This window comes from Nelumbo lutea, chromosome 3 (genome assembly GCF_056320005.1).
Source record: "Nelumbo lutea isolate HS-2025 chromosome 3, American lotus-T2T, whole genome shotgun sequence".
NCBI classification, from domain to species: domain Eukaryota; kingdom Viridiplantae; phylum Streptophyta; class Magnoliopsida; order Proteales; family Nelumbonaceae; genus Nelumbo; species Nelumbo lutea.
Genome location: NC_142686.1, coordinates 6,001,963 through 6,022,720, shown reverse-complemented (window position 1 = coordinate 6,022,720; position 20,758 = coordinate 6,001,963). Strand labels below are relative to the sequence as shown.

Here is a 20,758-nt window from a genome sequence, read left to right as displayed (position 1 = left end):
ATCGGGCCTCTACCTCTCTAGCACAAAAACCAACCCAACTTCACTCAATACCTCCAATCAAGATTTGTAGACTTGACGAATGATGGTTCCAGACTTACTTTCATGGATGCTATGCTTTCTTCATTTTCTCTTTAATTATTTGATGGTTTTAACTATGCGTCAGATGAGCAAGATTAGTAATACTAAACCTACACCAATTCTGGAAAAATTCTGAAGTTTTACAAGTGGAGGAATATGAGGAATTTCACCATGAATTGACTAGATTACTTGTTTTCTTCATGTTGGTGTTGATTGTGTGTAGGAGCACAAGGCAACGATATTTATTATTGTCTGGTTCTACTTTTTGGGGATGGTTGATTGGTGTTTTTCTTCTTTTTTCTTTTTGATTTTTTGGCTGGATTGTAGTTGTTGACTGTAAAGGTAAAACAAAAGAGTAGAGTATCAAATTGTTAAGAGACGAGACATGGGAAAACATCACAAAAAATAGCATTTAATGTTCTATTTACTTTGAACCTGAGGCAAAATGTAAAACAAATTTAAGTATCCTATTAATTATTGATGTAATATATAAAAATTTACTTGACAATTTTTAGGGGAAAGTAGAGATAGTTTTATTGAATTTGTGTGGTGACTCGGGAAGCAGGTAGTTGTAAAAGGCCAAAGAAAACAGAGATAAAAAAAAAAGGTTTTCCTCACATATTGATTAAGTGATTTACAGTAAATTTATAGATTACATTGAACAGCTATACAGAAAGAAATTGAATTTGAATGGAGACATGCACACCGAAAACCTATCATGAATAGCGAAAATCATGCAAGACATTCACTAACGGTGAGCTTGTCATGAAGAAAATGAAACTTGGGACTAGGAGAGGTTTGGTAAAAATATCGGCGATCTGATCATGGGTGGAGATAAATCTCACCCGAAGTGAATTATTAGCCACTTTTTCACGAATAAATAGGATATCGAGTTCTATGTGTTTAGTTTGTGCATGAGAAATTGGATTCGCCGAAATATATGTGGCTTCTAGGTTATCACACCAAATTGTTGGTGGTGATGAAGAGGAGAAGCCCAACTCAGTGAGAAGCATTTGTACCCATGAAAGTCCATCAACAGCTGTGGTGATGCTCCTGTATTCTGATTCTGTACTGGACTGTGAAACGATTCATTGTTTGCAGGAGCTCCAAGAAACTAAGTTCGGACCAATATAGATATAAAACCCGCCATGCGATCGGTGATCTTCAATCCAGCCAGCCCAATCAGCATCTGAGATGGCTTCAAGAGAGAATGACTTAGTTGGTCGAATGAGAAGGCCATGACCAATAGTGGCTTTGAGGTATTTGAGTATTCTCTTAACAGTTGACCAATGATTAGTTGTAGGCTTAACCAAAAATTGGCAAACCTTGTTGACAGAATAAGCAGTTTCAGGTCGTGAGGGTCACATACTGTAAGGCCCAAACAACGCTTTTGTATTCATTTATGTTGGGAATAGGAGTACGACAAAAAGAAGTGAGTTTGGTAGAAGTTGCCATTGGAGTATTACTAGGTTTGCATTCATGCATTTTTGTACGAATCAACAAATTTTGTATGTACTTGCGTTGAGACAAGTGTAAGCCATTCCTCATGTAATGCATTTCAATGCCTAAGAAATAGTGGGGCTTCCCAAGGTCTTTGAGAGGAAACTAAGTAGTAAGGTCATATATGACATGCTGAACCTTGGAAGGGTTAGAGCCTGTGATGAAGATATCATCCATGTAGACAAGAAAGAATGTGGTGTCAGATGATGTTCATATGACAAATAAAGAGGAGTCCTCCTTTGAATCTTGAAACCCAATGATGAGAAGATAGTCGGGGAGACACTTGAACCAAGCTCTTGGAGCTTGTGGAGCTTACAAACATAGGTGGGGTGTTTTGGATCCACAAAGCCAGTGGATTGTCTCATGTAAATCCCCTCTTCTAAGTGGCAAAAGCATTGGAAACATCAAGTTGACAAGTTTCCTAACTAAATGTGATAGCAATAGAAAGAACAACTTTGATGGTGGTGGGTTTAACCATTGGACTGAATGTTTCATCGTAATCAAGCCCAACCTCTTGATTGTAGCCTTTGGCTACTGATGAAGGGAGATTTGGCCCGACCTCGCAAATCACGCCACGTGGCAAAAAACAAGTAGCTCGGCACTTAAAACAGCATACCGAGATTACAAGCACCAAAGGGAAGAGACCAGCGGTCCAAACTCCCTACAAGGTGCTTGAACTCCCTACTTAGAGCTCGAACTCCCTATGAGGAGCCCGAACTCCCTACTTAGAGTTCGAACTCCCTACGAGGAGCCCGAACTCTCCCTTTGGCCCCGTCACACAAAGTAGAGACCCGAACTGGCCCGTCTTATGACAGTTCGAAACCTCCCCCCTTATCCGAACTCAAGACCGCCTCATGCACCGCTCTAGGCACTTTGCTTCCAGAGCGTTGAACTGGATGAACCACACTGTACCTGACACCGAATGAGTCTGTATCCAGGGGCGGCGCACCCGACTGACTTGGGATCTGATGTTTGACGGCCGCACTACAAACGACCACCTGCCACCGTCACCAGTCACCGCTACCTCCAGTTACAGAGACGGCTCCGACAAAAAGAGCAGTGACGGTTCTGCCCCAGCAGAGGCGAGGACGCCCGAACTGGCAGAAGCACGAAAATACTCATTCCCGACCTGACAGGGAGTCTAGGAGTGAGTGCGCGAGGTGGTTATAAAAGGCTTTCCACTCCCCCAAAGAGGAGGTATACAAACTTTACGCTATCTGGTTTTATCTTGCCTTTGAAGAATTCTAACTTAAGCTTCGGAACCTTTACACCGGGTTCCCCCCGGAGCTTCCTCATCTCCTCCGTTTCAGGTTCCATGCTATTCAGTTCAGAAGCAAGGTCGTTGACAGCTAAGACCGGCCAGATCGCGCATCATCAGCTACCAAACGAGCTTTGAACCTGTCAATCATGTTATCAACCTTACGCTTAATCTTGAACACCCATTTGTTGCCAACTATATTACGTCCATGGGGGGTGGAACTAGGGTCCACGTACCATTTCTTATAAGAGCTTAATATTCCTCGGGCATAGCAAGCATCCATTGTGGGTCCTTGTGAGCATGGGAGTAGCATGTGGGTTCGGTTTCTTCAAGTGGGCTGGTAAACATGGCATACTTGGGGTTAGGTTTAACTATTCCACATTTGGATCTAGTAAGCATGGTATGTGTAGGCTCAACTTATGGATTGGAGGGAAGGGTAGAGATAAGTTGGTCACGGGAGCTGTCATGGTCCTGAATGTGGGTTGATGGTAGGGGCAACAAAGGTGATGGAGGAGTAGGTGGGGTGGGAGAGGATTGTAAGGAAGTGGGTTGGATTGGTGGGGGAATAGGAGCCGTAGTTGATGTTAGAGGAACTGGATTATTGAATGGATATATAACAGGTGGAGGCCCAAGGATGGAAGGCAGCGGTGAGTTAGAGGGAGATGTGGGTTGGGGAGGTGAGGCAAAGGGAAAATTGCTTTCCTCAAACACCACGGTGATGAGTGTTGTATCCGAGGAAAACACATGGAGCAGACCTATACTCAAGCTTGTTGCGTTGATAAGGACGAATGAAAGGGAAATAGGAGCATCCAAAAATCCGTAACATTTTATAGTCAGGTTGAGAGCCAAACAACCTCTTCCATGGCGAGAGCATGTTCGGCGTAGGAGTTGGCATGAAATTAATCAAGTAAGCGGCAACATCAAAGGCTTCAACCCAATACGATTTGGGTACTAATGAGTTGGCAAGTAGAGTTAAGCCGGTTTCAACTATGTGGCGATGGCAATGCTCTGAAGCTCCATCTTGTTTTGGAGTGTGAGGACATGTGAGGCGATGAATAATTCCGACTTGTTGAAGAAATGATGCTAAGGGCTTGTATTCAATGTCACCATCAGTGTGAAGGTTATTGATTTTGCAATTTAATTTATTTTCAATGTTGGCTTTGAATTGTAGAAAAGTAGATGGAACTTGGGATTTGGAATATAAAGGGAAAATCCAAGAGTATTTGTTGTAGCCATAAACAAATAACAAGTAATGCCTATGTCTAGAAGAAGAATAATAGGGAGAAGGACCCCAAACATCAACATAAATAATCTCTAATGGTGTTGAGACAGCAGATGAAGTGGATGTGAATGGTAGCCCGTGACTTTTTCCAAGCTGACACAAGTCACACAACTGTAGCTTCTTATTGGAGATGGGGAGATGAAACTTAGAAATAACATGATTTGTTATTTTAGGACTCGGATGGCCGAGTCTATGATGCCAAACTGTAGCGGTAGTACGTTCATCGATGAGAGCACAACCTCCATTATTGATGCTGGTACCAGGTGATGGTTGTAGTTGATAGAGCCCATTACTGAGTGGTCCTTGAAATAGTGTTCTCCCCATAAGATCCTTAACACGAAAACCATGGGCATTACATTCAAAAGAGGCATTGTTCCCACGAAAAAATTGGCTTAAAAAAATCAAGTTCTTTGTAATATGGGGAACGTGAAGAATGTGACGTAATGAAAAAGAACCAGTAGGAGTGTTCAAAACAAAGGAGCCAATGTCAGAGATTTGCAAATCTTCCCCATTACCAACTGCAATCTGATCGATGCCTTGATATTCATTATATGTGGATGGATTTTGAAGATCATGTCTGATATGGTTTGTTGCCCCAGAGTCAGGGTACCGATTTGGATCAGGAGATGTAGAAGAGGAAGAAGCCATGAGGGTAGAACCATGTTGATTAGGTGCAGAACCAGTAAGAGCAAGATACCGTTGGCAAGTTGTCGTAATGTGACCCACATAACCGTAGAGTTGGCAGGTAACTTGCGATTTTCAGGAGTTGGTGCTGTTGTAGGGCCGACGACCATTGTGGTTGGCATTGTTGTTGGAGAAGGTATGTTCCTTGGAGTGGTGAGTGAAATTAGATTGTTGCATCGGAAACTGTTATGGATGACGATGGAAAGTGTTCTATGAAGGGGAGTTGTGGTCTCTAGTTCTGGCACGGTTGGCTACATTCACTGCAGAGTTGGCAAATAACTTGCGATTTCCAGGAGTTGGTGCTGTTGTAGGGCCGACGACCCTTGTGGTTGGCATTGTTGTTGTTGGAGAAGGTCTATTGCTTGGAGCGGAGAGTGAAATTAGATTGTTGCATCGGAGACTGTTATGGATGATGACGGAAAGTGTTTTGTGAAGGGGAGTTGTGGTCTCTGGTTCTGGCACGACTGGCTACATTCACTGAGGGAGACACCACTAAGCGCATGTCTTTCAAGTCTCTTCTCGTAGGTAAGAAGAAGGATTTGAACATCACTAGTTGTGAGATCATCAAGTTTGGTAATAACAGTGAGAACAAAAGGATTGTAGTCAAGAGGTATGCCTCCGAGAAGATAATGTGCCAGGTCAAAATCAAAAACCACATAGCTGGATGCTACCAATGAGTCTGCAATACCTTTGACATGTTGAATGTATTCGGACATGGAGAGGGTGCCTTTCTTCATGTGTGCCAATTCGAGCTTGAGATCATGGATCCTTGCTTTGTTGGAGGATGAGAATAGATGATGAAGAGTGTTCCATAGAGATTTGGAGGAGGAACAACCAACTACTTGGGCTGAAACAGGTTTTGTAAGAGATGAAAGTAACCAACTAAGGATCAACTGATCCTGTTCTTGCCAGAGAGAATATAGGAGGGGATTGAGTATATGTTGTCTAGAGGAATCATCAACATGTTGCGGTGGATAGGGAAACGATCCATCAACATAGCCAAAGATACGATGTCCACGTAGTGTCGGAACCATTTGGGTATGCTAGAGAAGAAAATTAGTGCGATCAAATTTAATAGAGATTAAATTGATAAGATGGGAGAAGGTAATCCATGGAACTGCAGAATGCTGAGTTTGGGAGTCGCTTTGGGTAGAGGATGTAGCAGACGGAGAATTCTCGTAAGTAGCCGTGGCTATAAAAAAAGGACGTTGGTCTTAAAGGCTCTGATACCATAAAAGGTCAAAGAAAAAAGAGATAATAAAAGGTTTTCCTCACATATTGATTGAGTGATTTACAGTAAATTTATAGATTACATTGAACAAATGTACATAAAGAATTTGAATTTGAATGGAAACATGCACATCAAGAACCTTTCATGAATGGCAAAAATCATGCAAGGCATTATGTATTGGTTTTGTCTTGCTTTTCCATAATAGTTTCCTTAATAAATTGCCTATTGCTGCTTTTATGTAAGGTAATTAGATGCATCAAAAAGTAGGTCAAGAAAGTAGTTTAGTTTGTCCTTTCCTATCTTGGATTGGATAAAGACCTAATGTTTGCATTTTTTGCACAAAGTTGCTGCTCTTTGACTCAAACCCACAATGCCAGTGATTTTTTTTACTCCAAAATTTACTCCTGGTAGAGGGGTGGCCACTGTAGATTTTATTAATTTGGAAAACTATCAAGAGAGAGGGGGGGGGGGCATAAAGTTCTTACCCCTAGAAAGAATCTATTGTAGGAGGACCACCTAGAGATTATAGAATGGGGATACTAGAAGGATGAAATTACATACGGGAAGCTGGTAGAAAAGGAACAGAGTACTTGAACTTTTGGCAGGTAGAAAAAGAACAGAGTATTTGAACTTTTGGGTGGACTTAACACCAAGTGTGATATTGTTAGACAGTAGATTCTTATAATGGACAATATTGCAGCTTTACATTCTTGTTCTTTGGTTCATAGTGAGAAGAGCAGAAGGTGAGTGATGTTATGAATTTCTATAGTTGGTTACACAACCTTGGTCAGTGTGAAACCAAAAGTTGTTAGTGAAAAAATAAAAAAGGCTGGAAGGATGAGAAGGAAGTTAATGTATGACTATTGCATGAAAATCAAGCATAGTAGGGAGACTTACTATTATAACCAATGAACCGGTGTCATAAAAGTAATATTCATTTTGATTTTTGGGTGGATGGGTGAAACTTTCTTTTGAGTTGAGTAAAACTGACGGTTTGGTGAACCTCCTTGCAGCAAGAACATGTTTGGAAAGTAGAAACGAGACTTCGTGTTGGGGTGCACTCCTTTTGAACGGGAAGCTGGCGTAGGGTGGCCGATTGGTTCAATTGTGTCAAACACCAAGGACAAAGAGGTTCCTTCCATTCCACACTTGTCTCTGACCAAAGTGGAGGTATCACAAAGCTGATCAAAATACAAAATAGTAAATAATTAATTGATAAAGAATAATTCTTTTTGATAACCACATCACACGAGATCATATCTAATTGTCGCATATGCATACATTAATTTTCTCTGATTAGGAGAAAAGAATAATGGATAATGGTTGATTGGCGTAGCAAGTGGATGTTTCTACTTTTACTTTCTAGTTTGTAGCAGGGATGTCTCTGATAGGATTATCTCTCTCCATTCTCATTGGTCAAGACAGGCAAGTTTCGCCCCAAAGTCCTAACAAAACAAATCTCAATTTGCTACGTCTTCTCCATTCCAATTCTCATTTTACTGTTGAATTTGTAAATCAATGTGCGAAATTCGTCTAATCAGATTGTCATCCAACTGCGCTCAGTCTCGGCCCCGTCGATGCTCCTTGCCGTGATCGTTCCAATCAACGGTTCAAATGATGTATAATGCGCGCCCATCGATAGCAGGGGCAGGGAATTCTTGTGTTGTATTCGGAATCTTCTGCTATAAATAAACAGACTTGCATCGGGAACATCTCCAGGGGCTTATGGGTGGAGTTGTGTGTAGCAGATCCGACTCGTTCGGGTAGTCAGCAATTCGGCATCAAATTTAGGAACGCAAATAAGGGTGGTCACGACTCGAGCTTCTCATGAATTATTCGAATTTGGTTCGTGAAAAGTTCAGTTCAGTTTAATTTAAATTGAGCATTGAATCAAATTTGATCTTAATATAGGCTTGTTTGTTAATTGAGTCGACCTCGAATCTAGTGAAATTCGGCTAATGAGACTCGTGAGCCTACTATAATAAATAAATATTTTTTTATTATATACATACATACATATACATATGCATATATATAATAAATATTTTTTATTATATATAATATTATTTATTATTTATTATTTTTTATGTATAATGATAAATAATTTTTATAATTCTTATTTTTTGTATGTAAAATAAAAATATTATTTATATGTATATTTTTAATTTTTATATGTATAATAATAAATGATTTTTATAATTCTTAATTTTTTATGTAAAATATATATATATATATATATTATATGTATACTTTTTATTTTTTAGAAAAAAAACTTAGCTTGTAATCGAGTTCGAGCCGAGCCAAATTCGAGCTCAGATTGAACTCGAACCTAAGACAGTTTTAGCAAGCCAAGCTCAAATAACCAAATTCAGCTTGGATTGGCTTTAATCCACCCCTATTTTTATGAATAAAATGAATTGAAATTATTTATATAAAATTTAAACATACGATAATTTAGTGAAAATATAACTCTAATATCAACTTCAATGATAGATACAATATAACTTTGAAGTATATATGAACATATATATTTAAATTCAAATCAGAATATAAATATAATATTAAAATTATTTTTAGCTCATCTTATCAAATATTAAATATGGTCCGATTGGGATTCAAATATGAATAAATGAAATTTGGACTATGTCGGCTCCGATCCGATCCGTTTCGTTTGCAGCCCTACATCCATCAAGGTCTGCCTTCCGAGACTCGAATCCTAGACATGGGGTCGCATCCTATTAAAAAGGCGGAAGAGGAAAGCTCATAAACAGCCCATCTATTTCCAGAGAATGACAAAAAAGTACTTATTTTCATTTAGACATGGCTTGATTACGTCATGCACCACGTCGACTTGGGTGGCTACATACTACATAAGCACATGGCACGAATAACTCTCGTAGTGAGAGCGGGAGTCGGTGACACAAAGGAAACAAATCCAGGAGCTCTTCTGCTTCGGAGATCGCATTGCCACGAGAGGTACCTTACTCTGAAGCAGCTCAGTTACTCTTCTCTGCTCTTCGGTGCTGTTGTTTTTAGGGAAAAGTACTCTGCAGCTCACTGCAGAATTCTGGATTACATATATATTTAATTACTCTGTTCCTAGTTTCAGTTTTTCACTTTATGTCACCTTGGTTCTTTAGTTAGTTTAGAACATGGGTAGATGATGGACTCTGTTCGACTATGAATCCATGAAAAATTTCGCCAATTATATATATATATATATATATATATATATATCTCACTTTCTTTCTTTGCTTTGTATCAATTGCCCAATTACCTACCAATTCAACACTTTTAAGATTCATTTTCCTTTTGCTGCCCTCTCTACTTTCAATGTTCTCTGTATACATTCATGTATAATAGAGGAATGGAGCTAATAGTTTACGGCTCTAATGCCTGTATACATTAAATTCAATGCAGATCGAGTGATAACATTCACCATACCAGCATACTTGTAAGACGCCATGCCCGTGATGCCATTTAGTGCTCCCTCCGTGGAAAAGGGGCCTACTTTGAGAAATGATTCCTTCTCAGATAGGAGAGACTCCGTTAATAAGCTGGAAACTGGATGCCTCTCCATTATTGTGCTTGGTGCTTCTGGTGACCTTGCAAAAAAGAAGACATTTCCAGCCCTTTTCAGTCTGTACCGGCAGGTTTGTTGGATTATACTTGCTTTTTCTCATTCACTAGGGTCTCTCCATGTATCATTATCCATGTCATTTAGTTGAGAGCTCAAATATTTATATTGCTTATTGTGAGCCAGATAAATATTCCCATGCAATCGCTTCTTGGAAACAATATGACTAAATGAACTCTTTATGGAATATGCTCATGGATCATTAATTTCCTCCACTGGCTGCCATAGCGATACTCATAACTTATCACTATTCCTACTTAACTTTGAGAGGTTCCATCTTCTCTACTCGTTCAGGAAGCAAGTCCAAACCCACAAAATAGTGTATCATTTCTAGAAGGGTTACTAGGTTAAATTCGAATGATGTGCATGATTCTCCTGTTCATGAACTAATCTTACTTTGGCTTTACATAGGGTTTCCTACAATCAAGTGATGTTCATATTTTTGGATATGCTAGAACCAAGATTTCAGATGATGAGTTGAGAGCCCGCATACGTGGGTGAGATCTCTTACCTCTGGTGTTTATGCAATTTTCTTATCCCATATTCTATTTATGCTATTTTATCTGTGCTTAACTGGTATTCTTTCTTTGTTCGTCTTCTACAAGGAAAGTTATTTCATGGTGATACGTATATCACATGTGAAAATTTTACTCTAGATGTTTTTGTGTAGGGAAATTATCTCTTCGGTTGACTTAAGGGAACTATAGTCACTTGTTTATCTTATTGTTTGGCATCCACTTAATTTAAGGGATGTTGAGCAAATTACAAACCAAATCTGGTTTAATCTGATATGGGAGATCAGTACCTGCTCTTTATGAACTTGGTCATACACACACACACACACACACACACACGAACTGCTATATCCTGTTTGTCTATGCTCTTCTCTTTTCTGCTTAATTTCTTTGATTCTTTTTTACTGCTTGTTTTAATGCATTTGACAACTGCTGCTGCTATGTTAACTGCAGATATCTTGTCCATGGAAAAGGGGGTCCTCCACACACACACTCTGAAGATGTATCAAAGTTTTTGCAATTGGTAAAGATGGATATTTCTCCGCACATAATCCTCTTATCATTTATGAATTATTTACTACTACACTAACTTCCAAATGCTTTTCTCAATTTTTGCAGATCAAATATGTCAGTGGTTCTTACGATGCTGAGGACAGGTTCCGTTTATTAGATAAAGAAATCTCAAAGCATGAAATCTCAAAAAACATTCAGGAAGGGTCATCCCAAAGACTTTTTTATCTTGCACTTCCTCCATCGGTGTATCCAACTGTCTGTAAGATGATCAGGCGCTTTTGCATGAATAAATGTAAGTCTTCCTTATGGAGATGAATGCATAAAATTCTCTTGAATATATTACATTCCATGTTCGTGTCAACCTGCACTTTGGATATTAGAAAACACTCTTTTTTTTTTCTTTTCTTCCTCTTCATTGCATGATGGCCACCTCATGCTGACATGCTGAGTTAGAATGCCTATTACCACCTCATCATATAAGTTAACTATTAATTTAATCCAGTCACTGAAAAGAGGAAGAAGGAATAAAACTGTAATGGACGGAAAATCTTTGATTTGGATTGATGATCCACATTGAAGGTGACTACTGACTATTTATATTGCTTTTGCTTTTTGTGTAATTCTGGCCCCATGTTATGATGTTGGCTTTATGTAGTTCGTATAGTTTAAAAGGGATAAAATTGGAGAAGCATTATATCTTAAAAATTATTATCATATCTCTTAAGTTATTCTTCGGAATTTATATTTATTTTATACATCACAGAAACACAGAAATAAATGCATGCTTATAGGTCTACATATTTAATTACATACATACGTAGGTCATTTGTGACAACTTATTGCTATCCTAAATATACTACAGACTAGGATTGCCATAATACTGTTTCAGAACATATGAAAGTATATTGTTATGGATTAAGATTATTTCCATCTTTTTCAGCTAACCGTGGTGGTTGGACACGCATTGTTGTTGAGAAACCTTTTGGCAAGGATTTGGAATCTGCAGAGAAACTCAGCACTCAGCTTGGTGATTTATTTGACGAATCACAGCTTTATCGTATTGATCACTACTTGGGAAAGGAACTGGTGCAGAACTTGGTAATATATGCCCTAAATGGTTTAATTTCTGTTGGTCCACTTTATTCCTCCCCACCCCAACTGATGCTCAGCACCTTTACTATCTCCTCCTTTGCAGCTTGTCCTTCGTTTTGCAAATCGTTTCTTTTTGCCCCTCTGGAATCGTGATAATATTGATAGCATACAGGTAAATATCTTTTAGGTAACTGTTTTTGATATACTTGAAGATCATTTAGACTGTATTTAGATCATGAGGGTGGAGTTAGATTTGAATTCCACACTCCTTCCTGAATTTTCATGACCTGAAATGACCCATAACTTGCAAAGCATATACAATTATTTATCTTACTTGGTGATCAGAGAGATTTCATTAATATAAAATAGGGGAACCCCATTATCAAAAAGTAATAGTAGGGAATGAAACAGCTTCAGATAAAGGGAATGCGAAGAGTAGAAGTGGAAAAACTATCTCAGAATACAAAACAAATCTATATATGAATCCCTGGTCCAGGAGCCCTCCAGTCAAGGGCCTGCCTCCCTGCTCCATCTCTGGCAAGTGCATCAGCCTACGAATTATATGATATAGGAGTCCAGCTGAACAAGGTGTTCAGTAAAGGGGTAAGACCATATTTACCTCACCACGGGCCTTTCAAATAAGACCATATTTGCTTCAATTAATGGAAGGCCAGAGAACTTATTCTTGAATGGGAAATTCAAAACCACTTACAAAGCATACATCATACATTAGTTCCAATTTATACAAGCTTTACAACTAAATCTGTGAATGTTGACATTCATAATTGAGTGCCAGGTCAAAAGGAAACTAATCTCTTTCCTGAACATAACTGACCACTATATTGTGAACTGCAGTTATTAAGAAATTGCAATATCTACATTCATTTTGGCAGATCGTCTTCAGAGAGGATTTTGGAACAGAAGGACGTGGTGGATATTTTGATGAGTACGGGTATGTGCTCTGGATTCTTGTGACATCCTTGCAAGTTTCAGAGTGTGCAATTCTTGGTTTTTGCTTACTTTTTAAAGAAAATATCTACTGTCAAAAGCACTTGATAGTCACAGTTGCTCCACCTTCTCCAAGAAACAATAATAATTAAACGAAGTAAAATAGAACTGTTTGCTTTATAGGCAAACCATCACCTGTTGTGAGCACATTACTAGAAAAGGAATCACATATTCCGTAGCTAAGATGTCAGCACCCTTATTAACTTCACAATATTTGTACTTCCATGGAAATTGGGAATCAATGCAAGCATACATTTATTCTTTATAATAAATGATTCATTATTGTACTTTTGGGATTTCTGTATTTCAATTCAGGCAGGTTCATTTTTCTCAAAGATTTTAACCGTTATTGTGCTGTTGGATTGTGTACTCCCATTCAATTAACAAGTAAACATTTTTGCTGTTTTGCAGAATAATACGTGATATCATTCAAAATCATCTGTTGCAGGTAGCTCTAGGATCCTTTCTTAGCCATTATTCTGAAAATGACTCTTTTTCTATTATAAATTGGTAATATTCAGTTGCAGTGTGAAACTTAAATCTAAAAGTTTCTTTTTGGTGTCTGTCAAGTCACATGCTTGTTGTTTCCCATCAATTGTAGGTTCTCTGCTTGGTTGCCATGGAGAAACCTGTTTCTCTTAGACCTGAGCACATTAGAGATGAGAAAGTGAAGGTATCGAACATAATTGGTTTACAAGTTTCATTTCCATTTCTCATCTTATCTACAAAATCCATATTTCCAATAGTTGTTCAAAAGTTCCCACTCATTTCCTTGTCATGGAAAAATATCTTGACCAGGAATAATAGATTACAAGACCCATTCCTCTTCTGGATTTGCTTTTTCTTAAGTGCTCAATTGAACACCTAAGAAAAAGCATAAGCTAAATGTTTAATCCATTGCAGATAATCAGACCAAATTGAGTTTGGTAAGCTGTAAAAAATTTTATACTTTTGGAGAGAAAAACAAAAAATAAATTTAGTAGCACTATCTCAGAAAAAAAAAAAAAACTTTGTGGGATCCACTTGATTCCAGATTTTAATTCATCCTACTTCAAATATAATAAACTCAATTTATTATTTACTGTCACGTATGAAACCATCAGAAACTTTTACCCTATTTGCTAATAACTGTTTTCAGTAGAAGCAACTATTGTGCTTTGAGTCAAAGCCAATTTTTTTTACTTTAACCAAAAACAAGAAAATTGGATTATGTGCTCCAATAAAGTTGCTTTTTGATCGGGTGGTTACCAAGTGTTCTTTTTGCTTTCAAATAAAAAAAAGTTGCTTTGTTGGGACAATTAAAAGACAGCCTAATTATATCTTTGATTCATAGGACTATTACTTTTATAACCTATACTCAAAGAACACTTCAGAAGTTCTTATTGCTTTCTTCAGAATTTTATGTTACATATCTCACATATGCCCATTGCATGGACCATTTGATGATTATGACATGAAATTTCAGGTACTTCAATCAGTCCTACCTATAAAATCTGAGGAAGTTGTTCTTGGACAGTATGAGGGCTACAGAGATGACCCAACAGTACCTGACAACTCAAATACCCCAACTTTTGCAACCGTGGTTCTGCAAATTGACAATGAAAGATGGGAAGGTCTAATAGATTTTCCTTTCTTGAATTTTCAATTATTTCTTCAGTTATTCTGAATAAATTTTTGTCAAATCTTATCAGAAGCAAAAGAGAATAGCAGAAATTTGAACCTATAAACTGCAATTCTGCCCTCATATTTCAGATGTAGAATGTCTATGTATTCCTTTGCACTAGATTAACATAACCATAATATTAGATTATAAATACTTAACTCTTATGTTTTGCCACATATTGGTCATTACATGCAAATTCTTACTTCCTAATGCAGGTGTTCCTTTTATACTCAAGGCAGGAAAGGCATTAAATTCAAGAAAGGCAGAAATTCGTGTTCAATTTAAGGATGTTCCAGGAGATATCTTTAGATGTACGATATAAGTCATTCTTTCTTACCCTAAGTGAAGTCCATTTAATTGTTTTTCTTCTGTTCATCAAACACTCTCAAGTTCTCTAAATCAGTAATCATCTGTTACAACATGCAAATTACATGAGAATCTATTTCTCCATTGTTCAGTGAGTATTGTGATTTTGATCCATTTATATCTACCCATAATATGGGCAAGTCTACATGGTAATCCTATACTTATCAGTCCTTCAAGCATAAAAGGAGCATTCTTGTAACTTTAACCATGCATAAATAGGTTTTTTGTTGACAAAGACAAATATCTCAATATGAAAAATTTCAACATTTATTGATGAATTCAAATATGTTACCATCAGTGTAATATCTCCTTTATTATCCATACCATCTGACAAACCTGTTTTCCTATTGTTCTTTGCATATCTGGATCATGTTCTAATTTTTTAAGTTTACAATTCATGTAATTTTAAGCCATGCATATCTAGGTTGTTTGTTGACAAAGCCAAAGATCTCAATATGCAAACTTTCAACATTAATTAATGAATCAAAATGTTTTACTATCAGTGTAATGGCTTCTTCATGATCCATGTCATCTGTTTTCCTATTGTTATTCGCATATCTGGACTATCTTTCAAATTTTAAAGTTCACAATTCTTCTTGTAATCCACACCATTTTTATCTTGCATAGGTAAAAGGCAGGGCAGAAATGAATTTGTAATACGCTTGCAACCTTCAGAGGCCATGTACATGAAACTTACAGTGAGTATTTTTATATTACATACAAATTTACCGCTTCACCTTCTTTATGGTAGTTGCCTGTAAAGCTCCCTTTGTTCTTTAGGCTCAGTTTGGGAAGAGTACAATTACACATATGTACAGTGCAAATACATACAAAATACAAGGTTTTGTACTCTACATATTCGTATTTGCACTCCTTCCAAACTGAGCCATAGGCTCCGTTTGGTTGCAGTACAATCTTTTTTGCACCAATACAAATGCATGGGAGTGCAAATGAAAATAACGCAAAATTTGGTCTAATTTTGTTTTGGGTTCTACTTCATTCTGTTTCAGATATTCTTTTACTTCATTTTTACTGCAATCAAACAAAAAATAAAGTAAAATTTGAAACAAAAGAAAATCAGATTTTACACCCAAATCATTTGTACTGCCATAGTTTTGCATCAGAGCAAATTTATTTGCACTGCAACCAAACGCAGCCTTGAGGTAAAATTTTCTGATACTTGCTGCATGGAAGCCTTGGCAGGATATGCTCAGACTCCATTCGATTTGTACTCTTTTCTTTTTTGATAAGTAGGTTCCCTCTTTTCTATGAACTTATAACTGTATTCCGGTATTCCCCTTTTTCACAAAAAAAAAAAAAAAAGAAAAAGAAAAAGAAAAGAATGAAAGGAAAGAAAAGAAAGTCTTGCATATTCTGTTGAAAAACATGTGCATCTTCACTATGCTTGATGAAATTTTTAATTGTGGCTTTAGTGGTGGATACCATTTTTCAGTACACACTTCAAATTTCTTTCAAGCTGAGCTCATTATGAGCAAAGCCTGTGTACTAAACATGTCTCATCTAAGCTTGTTCTGTTTCTGCTTTTTCTAGGATTGCTTTTACTATAGATAGGCCATGTTTGGTTCGATTCTCATTCTTTTTCATTCTTATCCAAGATGAAATTCTAAAATGGACAAAAATGGGTAAAAATAAGCAGAATGAGAAAATATTGCTATGAACCTAACACTTTTTTTCCTAAAAATGAAATCTTTTCACTGACAAGTGCCCTATGTAAAAGTGCTTTTGAAAAGTACTTTCTAAAAAATGCTTTCATAAAAACACTTTGATAAAAGTGCTTTAGCAAAAGTGCTTTTGGAAAAGTACTTTTTAAATGTACTTTCGTAAAAGTGCTCTTATAAAAGTACTTCCATAGAAGTACTTTTATAAAAGTGCTTTCATAGAAGTGTTTTTGTAAAGTACTTTCATAAAAGTGCTTTTGTTTAAAATTACTTTTATAAAAGTACTTTCGTGAAAGTACTTCCATGGTAGTCCGCTAGTACACATCTATGGCAGCAGTTTTGTAGGCAGAGTTTCCTCAAAGAATGAAAATGAGCAAGATGAGGCATGATTATTTTTCATGCTGCAGGCTACCTCAATTTTTGTGATATGGGCTGATTTTTCATTCTAAAAAGAATGTGGCCCATGGCAAAAAATTTGTAACCAAACACTATTAAAATAATGAGATTTATCAAAAAAAAAGAATTAAAAGAATGAGGCCCAGAGCAGTGAACCAAACATGATCTTAATAGTTCTTCATTGCCATTAATTTATTGTCGTTCTTATTATCAATGTCCTGAAAACTGGAGCAGACCTTGCTTTGTAAGGTGGTCTAATTCCATGCTTAGCTTCAAACCACCAGAACTGGCTGATTATTCTTGAACAGCAAGGCTCGAGTTCTGATTTGATTGATTCGACTGGATGGACTGTTCTAGTTTTTGAAACATTAGTTTATATTATTTTATTGTTATTATTTCTGGTAACTTCAAGAACTGGGTTGGTGGGCTTGCAAATATCTGAAGTAGGCTTATTATCAGTTAGGTACTTAGGTGAACCAGGCCCCATTAAAACCTCGAGGAACCAAGCTCTGACCCCTAATCTTAGGCTATCAGGAACCTGACTTGAGCTGGATAATGTTAAGCTCAGCTGGGCTGGTTGACAGTTATATCCGAGGAAATGTTCCTTTCACATGTTTATTTACTGATGGTTCGTCCATCATCATAGGTATGAGGCTTTTAGTATAGCTCTTCAGTAATCTTCAATTCGAGTGATCCACCTTTGAAAAACTACATGAACTGAACTGACTGAGAAAAGCTTGGCTGTATTGGAGCTTCTTGCGCATGACACATCAGCATGGGTGTGGGGTAAAAAAGTAATGTCAATCAATATTCTTTTAATTAAAAAGATAAATTAAGAACTAAGTGGGGTTATGTGCCATGTGCAGGAAGCTTCAAAACAGCCCAGGCTGTGTTTTTCCAAACAGCCAAGCCTTTCCCGACTTTGTAAATACTTTTATGCATTTCTATTCAATGAAAGAATGATACATGACACTTGAATTTAAGATATGATATGTATTTACACTCAAATCATGCCACTCCTCGAAGTACAAATTGATTACCTGTAACTTCATAATGTTGTTATCAACTGGTAACAACACTCAATTATCATTTTGGGGAGCTAATTTGGGCACATCCTCGGTTGCCACGTTACCTTACGTATATGATAATGAAAATAAATTGTGTATGGTTTTTTTCTCAAATATTTGTCCTATTAATTAGGAGTGTCTCACCATAATAAGAAATAGGGCTTTCTCGAACTAACTTCGATGATATGGTTTTATCTTACGAAGAATAACATCTATGGAAACTACAGAGAGAATTGGTTTCCCATCAATCAGAAATTTGTCTGTTCACCAATACCAAGAATTATCGTGTTTGACCTCTTTGAATGCTCCTTTATCATCTTTGATCTTCATCTTGCAGGTCAAGCAACCGGGACTGGAAATGTCAACCATACTAAGTGAACTAGACTTGTCTTATGGGCAGCGTTACCAAGGAGTTACAATTCCTGAGGCTTATGAACGGTTAATTCTTGACACGTATGCTACCAAATCGCTGTATCTTCTAAATATGCTTATGTGTACCCATAGTGTTCATAAAGTACATATATTTTGAGCTGTTACTATATAATAAATTTATTTTATTTTTTGAAGTATTAGAAATATAGGACAGTTACTGTCCATGAAAATGACCATTGACATCACAACTATATCTTTTGTGTTTGTCACAATGAATTTGGCTCGGATTCTTTTTGCAGAATACGAGGTGATCAGCAGCATTTTGTTCGCAGAGATGAGTTGAAGGTAAGAACCTCCCACGCTTGGCTTGAAATCTCCTCCTATATATACAATCTCGGCTTAAAATTTTACTAATGTGATGTTATGGTCTACAGGCTGCATGGGAGATTTTCACTCCATTGCTGCACAGAATTGATGATGGAGAGCTGAAGCCACTTCCATACAAACCAGGTAGCCGTGGTCCAGTAGAAGCAGATGTGCTGCTGTCAAAAGCCGGTTACAGGCAAACACACGGCTATGTATGGATCTCACCCTCCTTGTAATCGTAGCTAGGAATTTTAGGGTTCGCCTATAAAAAATAGTAAATGATCTTGCTCCGTCCAGTTTATCAGTGAGGCTTTCCCAAATATTTTAAAATAGAAAATAAATGAATGAATGATATCCTAATATGAATTTGGATTTGCTGAACTGAACGCTTTAGCCGTTTAGCCGTTTAGCGGGCTGTGAAACCAATGATTCGGTTCCACGCCAGTAATAAATTTATAGGCTCCACTGTAAAAGACGCATGCCCCATGTATCTTAAATACTGGCGTAAAACCTTTTCATTGGTTCCACAGCCTGCTGAACAGCAGCTGAACCTTGTTCGAGTATTTCATCAATGTAATGGTAATTGGTGATGAATTTGGGTCCAGTATGTGCCATGATTAGATCTTTGCTATGATCTGCTTGACAATGGTGGTATTCAAGTATTCAATATCTCACTGCCTAAGCGGAATGGATTTTACTTTTACCATTTTTTGTCAAAGGTAAAGAACCAGCTGTAGTTTAGCTCCGAGATGCCATACAGGTTAACCATTGAACTCCTTGGTTTCTCATTATACTGGATGCATCTTTGTTCGTTCAATTATGTTCTTTTGAAAAGAATTGCCTTTCTTGGGGTAAGGCCATAAAAAGCTTACCATAAGAACCAGAGGGGGCCCCATAAAAAAATGATGTCATTCGTTACTTGGAGAGGAACTGAGAAAAGCTCCTCTCTTTTTAATTATTTCTTATAGGTCTGTCTAAGAAAACCAAATGTTTTGCCTTTTCAATTAACCGTTCAATAAGTCTACATTCCAAACTTAAAAGCCAATAGAATTTTAGGTAGAGCCGTAGAGCTGCCCATCATCTAAGCCAACACAATATTCTTGTTGGGTAGTTGTATAAATGGTGAAGCAGGACAGGACTCGTAGGTAGCGTAAGGAAGTAAAACCTTGAAGAGGTGGGTCACTCAAGGAATATGTTCGAACACCTTACCTACATTCAACTTTAAGATTTCAACCACACCCCCCCATCTCTTCCTTGCTGCACTCTTATTCTTCTTCTTCCCCTTCTTGAACCAAACTGCCTACAAACTCAAAGCATTAAATCCATGCCCCAATTACATGACTCCCTTGGTGATGATTCAATCTGTTGCGCTTGAAATAAAAACTAATCTCAATCGCAACTTGATCGGTTGGTTGGCGTTGGGTTCAATCAACTACTAATCGGAGGTTTACAATTTAAGCAAAGAAAGATAATTGAGGTTTGCCTTTGACACCCTTTCTATTTCAACTTGCTTTATTAAGGGCATCTCGGCGAGATATTTCTGGTTGGTAATCTGGAATATTGACCGAATATCGACGATTGTTTGAAGGAACTAAAAAACAGGAGAGGACTGAGGAACTATAACGAGGGAAGCTGGAAATGGAATCCCCAAAAAGACAAATATGCCCACCCTTTTATCAAAATAAACTGACCCGGTGACCCCCCTACTTAACATAACGAAACGTCCTCCCCGCCTTCTCAGTCTCACTTGCATTTTTCTCTCGATGCTCGACCGTACAAGTTTATGAAGATTAGACCTGTTCATGGGTCAGGCTCGGGTCGGGCTTTTATTCTTCATTAATGAAAATTTGTTAGGCCTGAGTCCGGTTCGACCAATGGGCTTACAACTTTGGCCCGATCCCGGCTCTGATAAAAAGTCCAAAGCCCGATTGTGTTTGCTGGTGAATGTGTTCGTCGGAACTGAGTTTGCAGTGACTGTGGTCTGTGAGCTGTGATTCGCGATTTTAGGTTTAATAGTGATTAGTTCACATCAGAGAGAGAGAGAGAGAGAG

At 37.6% G+C, this 20,758-nt stretch overlaps 1 protein-coding gene across 1 annotated transcript; it reads left to right on the top strand.

The window, feature by feature from the left end:
- Positions 1–8,873: 8,873 nt before the first annotated feature.
- On the top strand, positions 8,874–19,088 carry LOC148862573 (glucose-6-phosphate 1-dehydrogenase, cytoplasmic isoform-like). Its single transcript, XM_088979278.1, has 16 exons — positions 8,874–9,009; positions 9,454–9,686; positions 10,082–10,167; positions 10,639–10,708; positions 10,804–10,990; positions 11,639–11,796; positions 11,894–11,962; positions 12,684–12,742; positions 13,210–13,246; positions 13,400–13,471; positions 14,264–14,411; positions 14,677–14,772; positions 15,455–15,525; positions 18,307–18,422; positions 18,641–18,686; positions 18,776–19,088. The coding sequence occupies exons 2-16, from the start codon at positions 9,498–9,500 to the stop codon at positions 18,941–18,943; spliced, it is 1,572 nt and encodes a 523-aa protein (XP_088835404.1). The 5' UTR covers positions 8,874–9,009; positions 9,454–9,497; the 3' UTR covers positions 18,944–19,088.
- The last annotated feature ends 1,670 nt before the right edge of the window (positions 19,089–20,758 follow it).

What these genes read in the sequence shown, in the direction of transcription:
- LOC148862573 (XM_088979278.1), top strand. Translation starts at nt 9,498, where the DNA reads ATGCCCGTGATGCCATTTAGTGCTCCCTCCGTGGAAAAGGGGCCTACT. An exon ending in AGGAACTGGTGCAGAACTTG is followed by an intron (nt 11,797 to 11,893) that starts GTAATATATGCC and finishes CCTCCTTTGCAG; the next exon opens with CTTGTCCTTCGTTTTGCAAA. An exon ending in TTAGAGATGAGAAAGTGAAG is followed by an intron (nt 13,472 to 14,263) that starts GTATCGAACATA and finishes ATGAAATTTCAG; the next exon opens with GTACTTCAATCAGTCCTACC.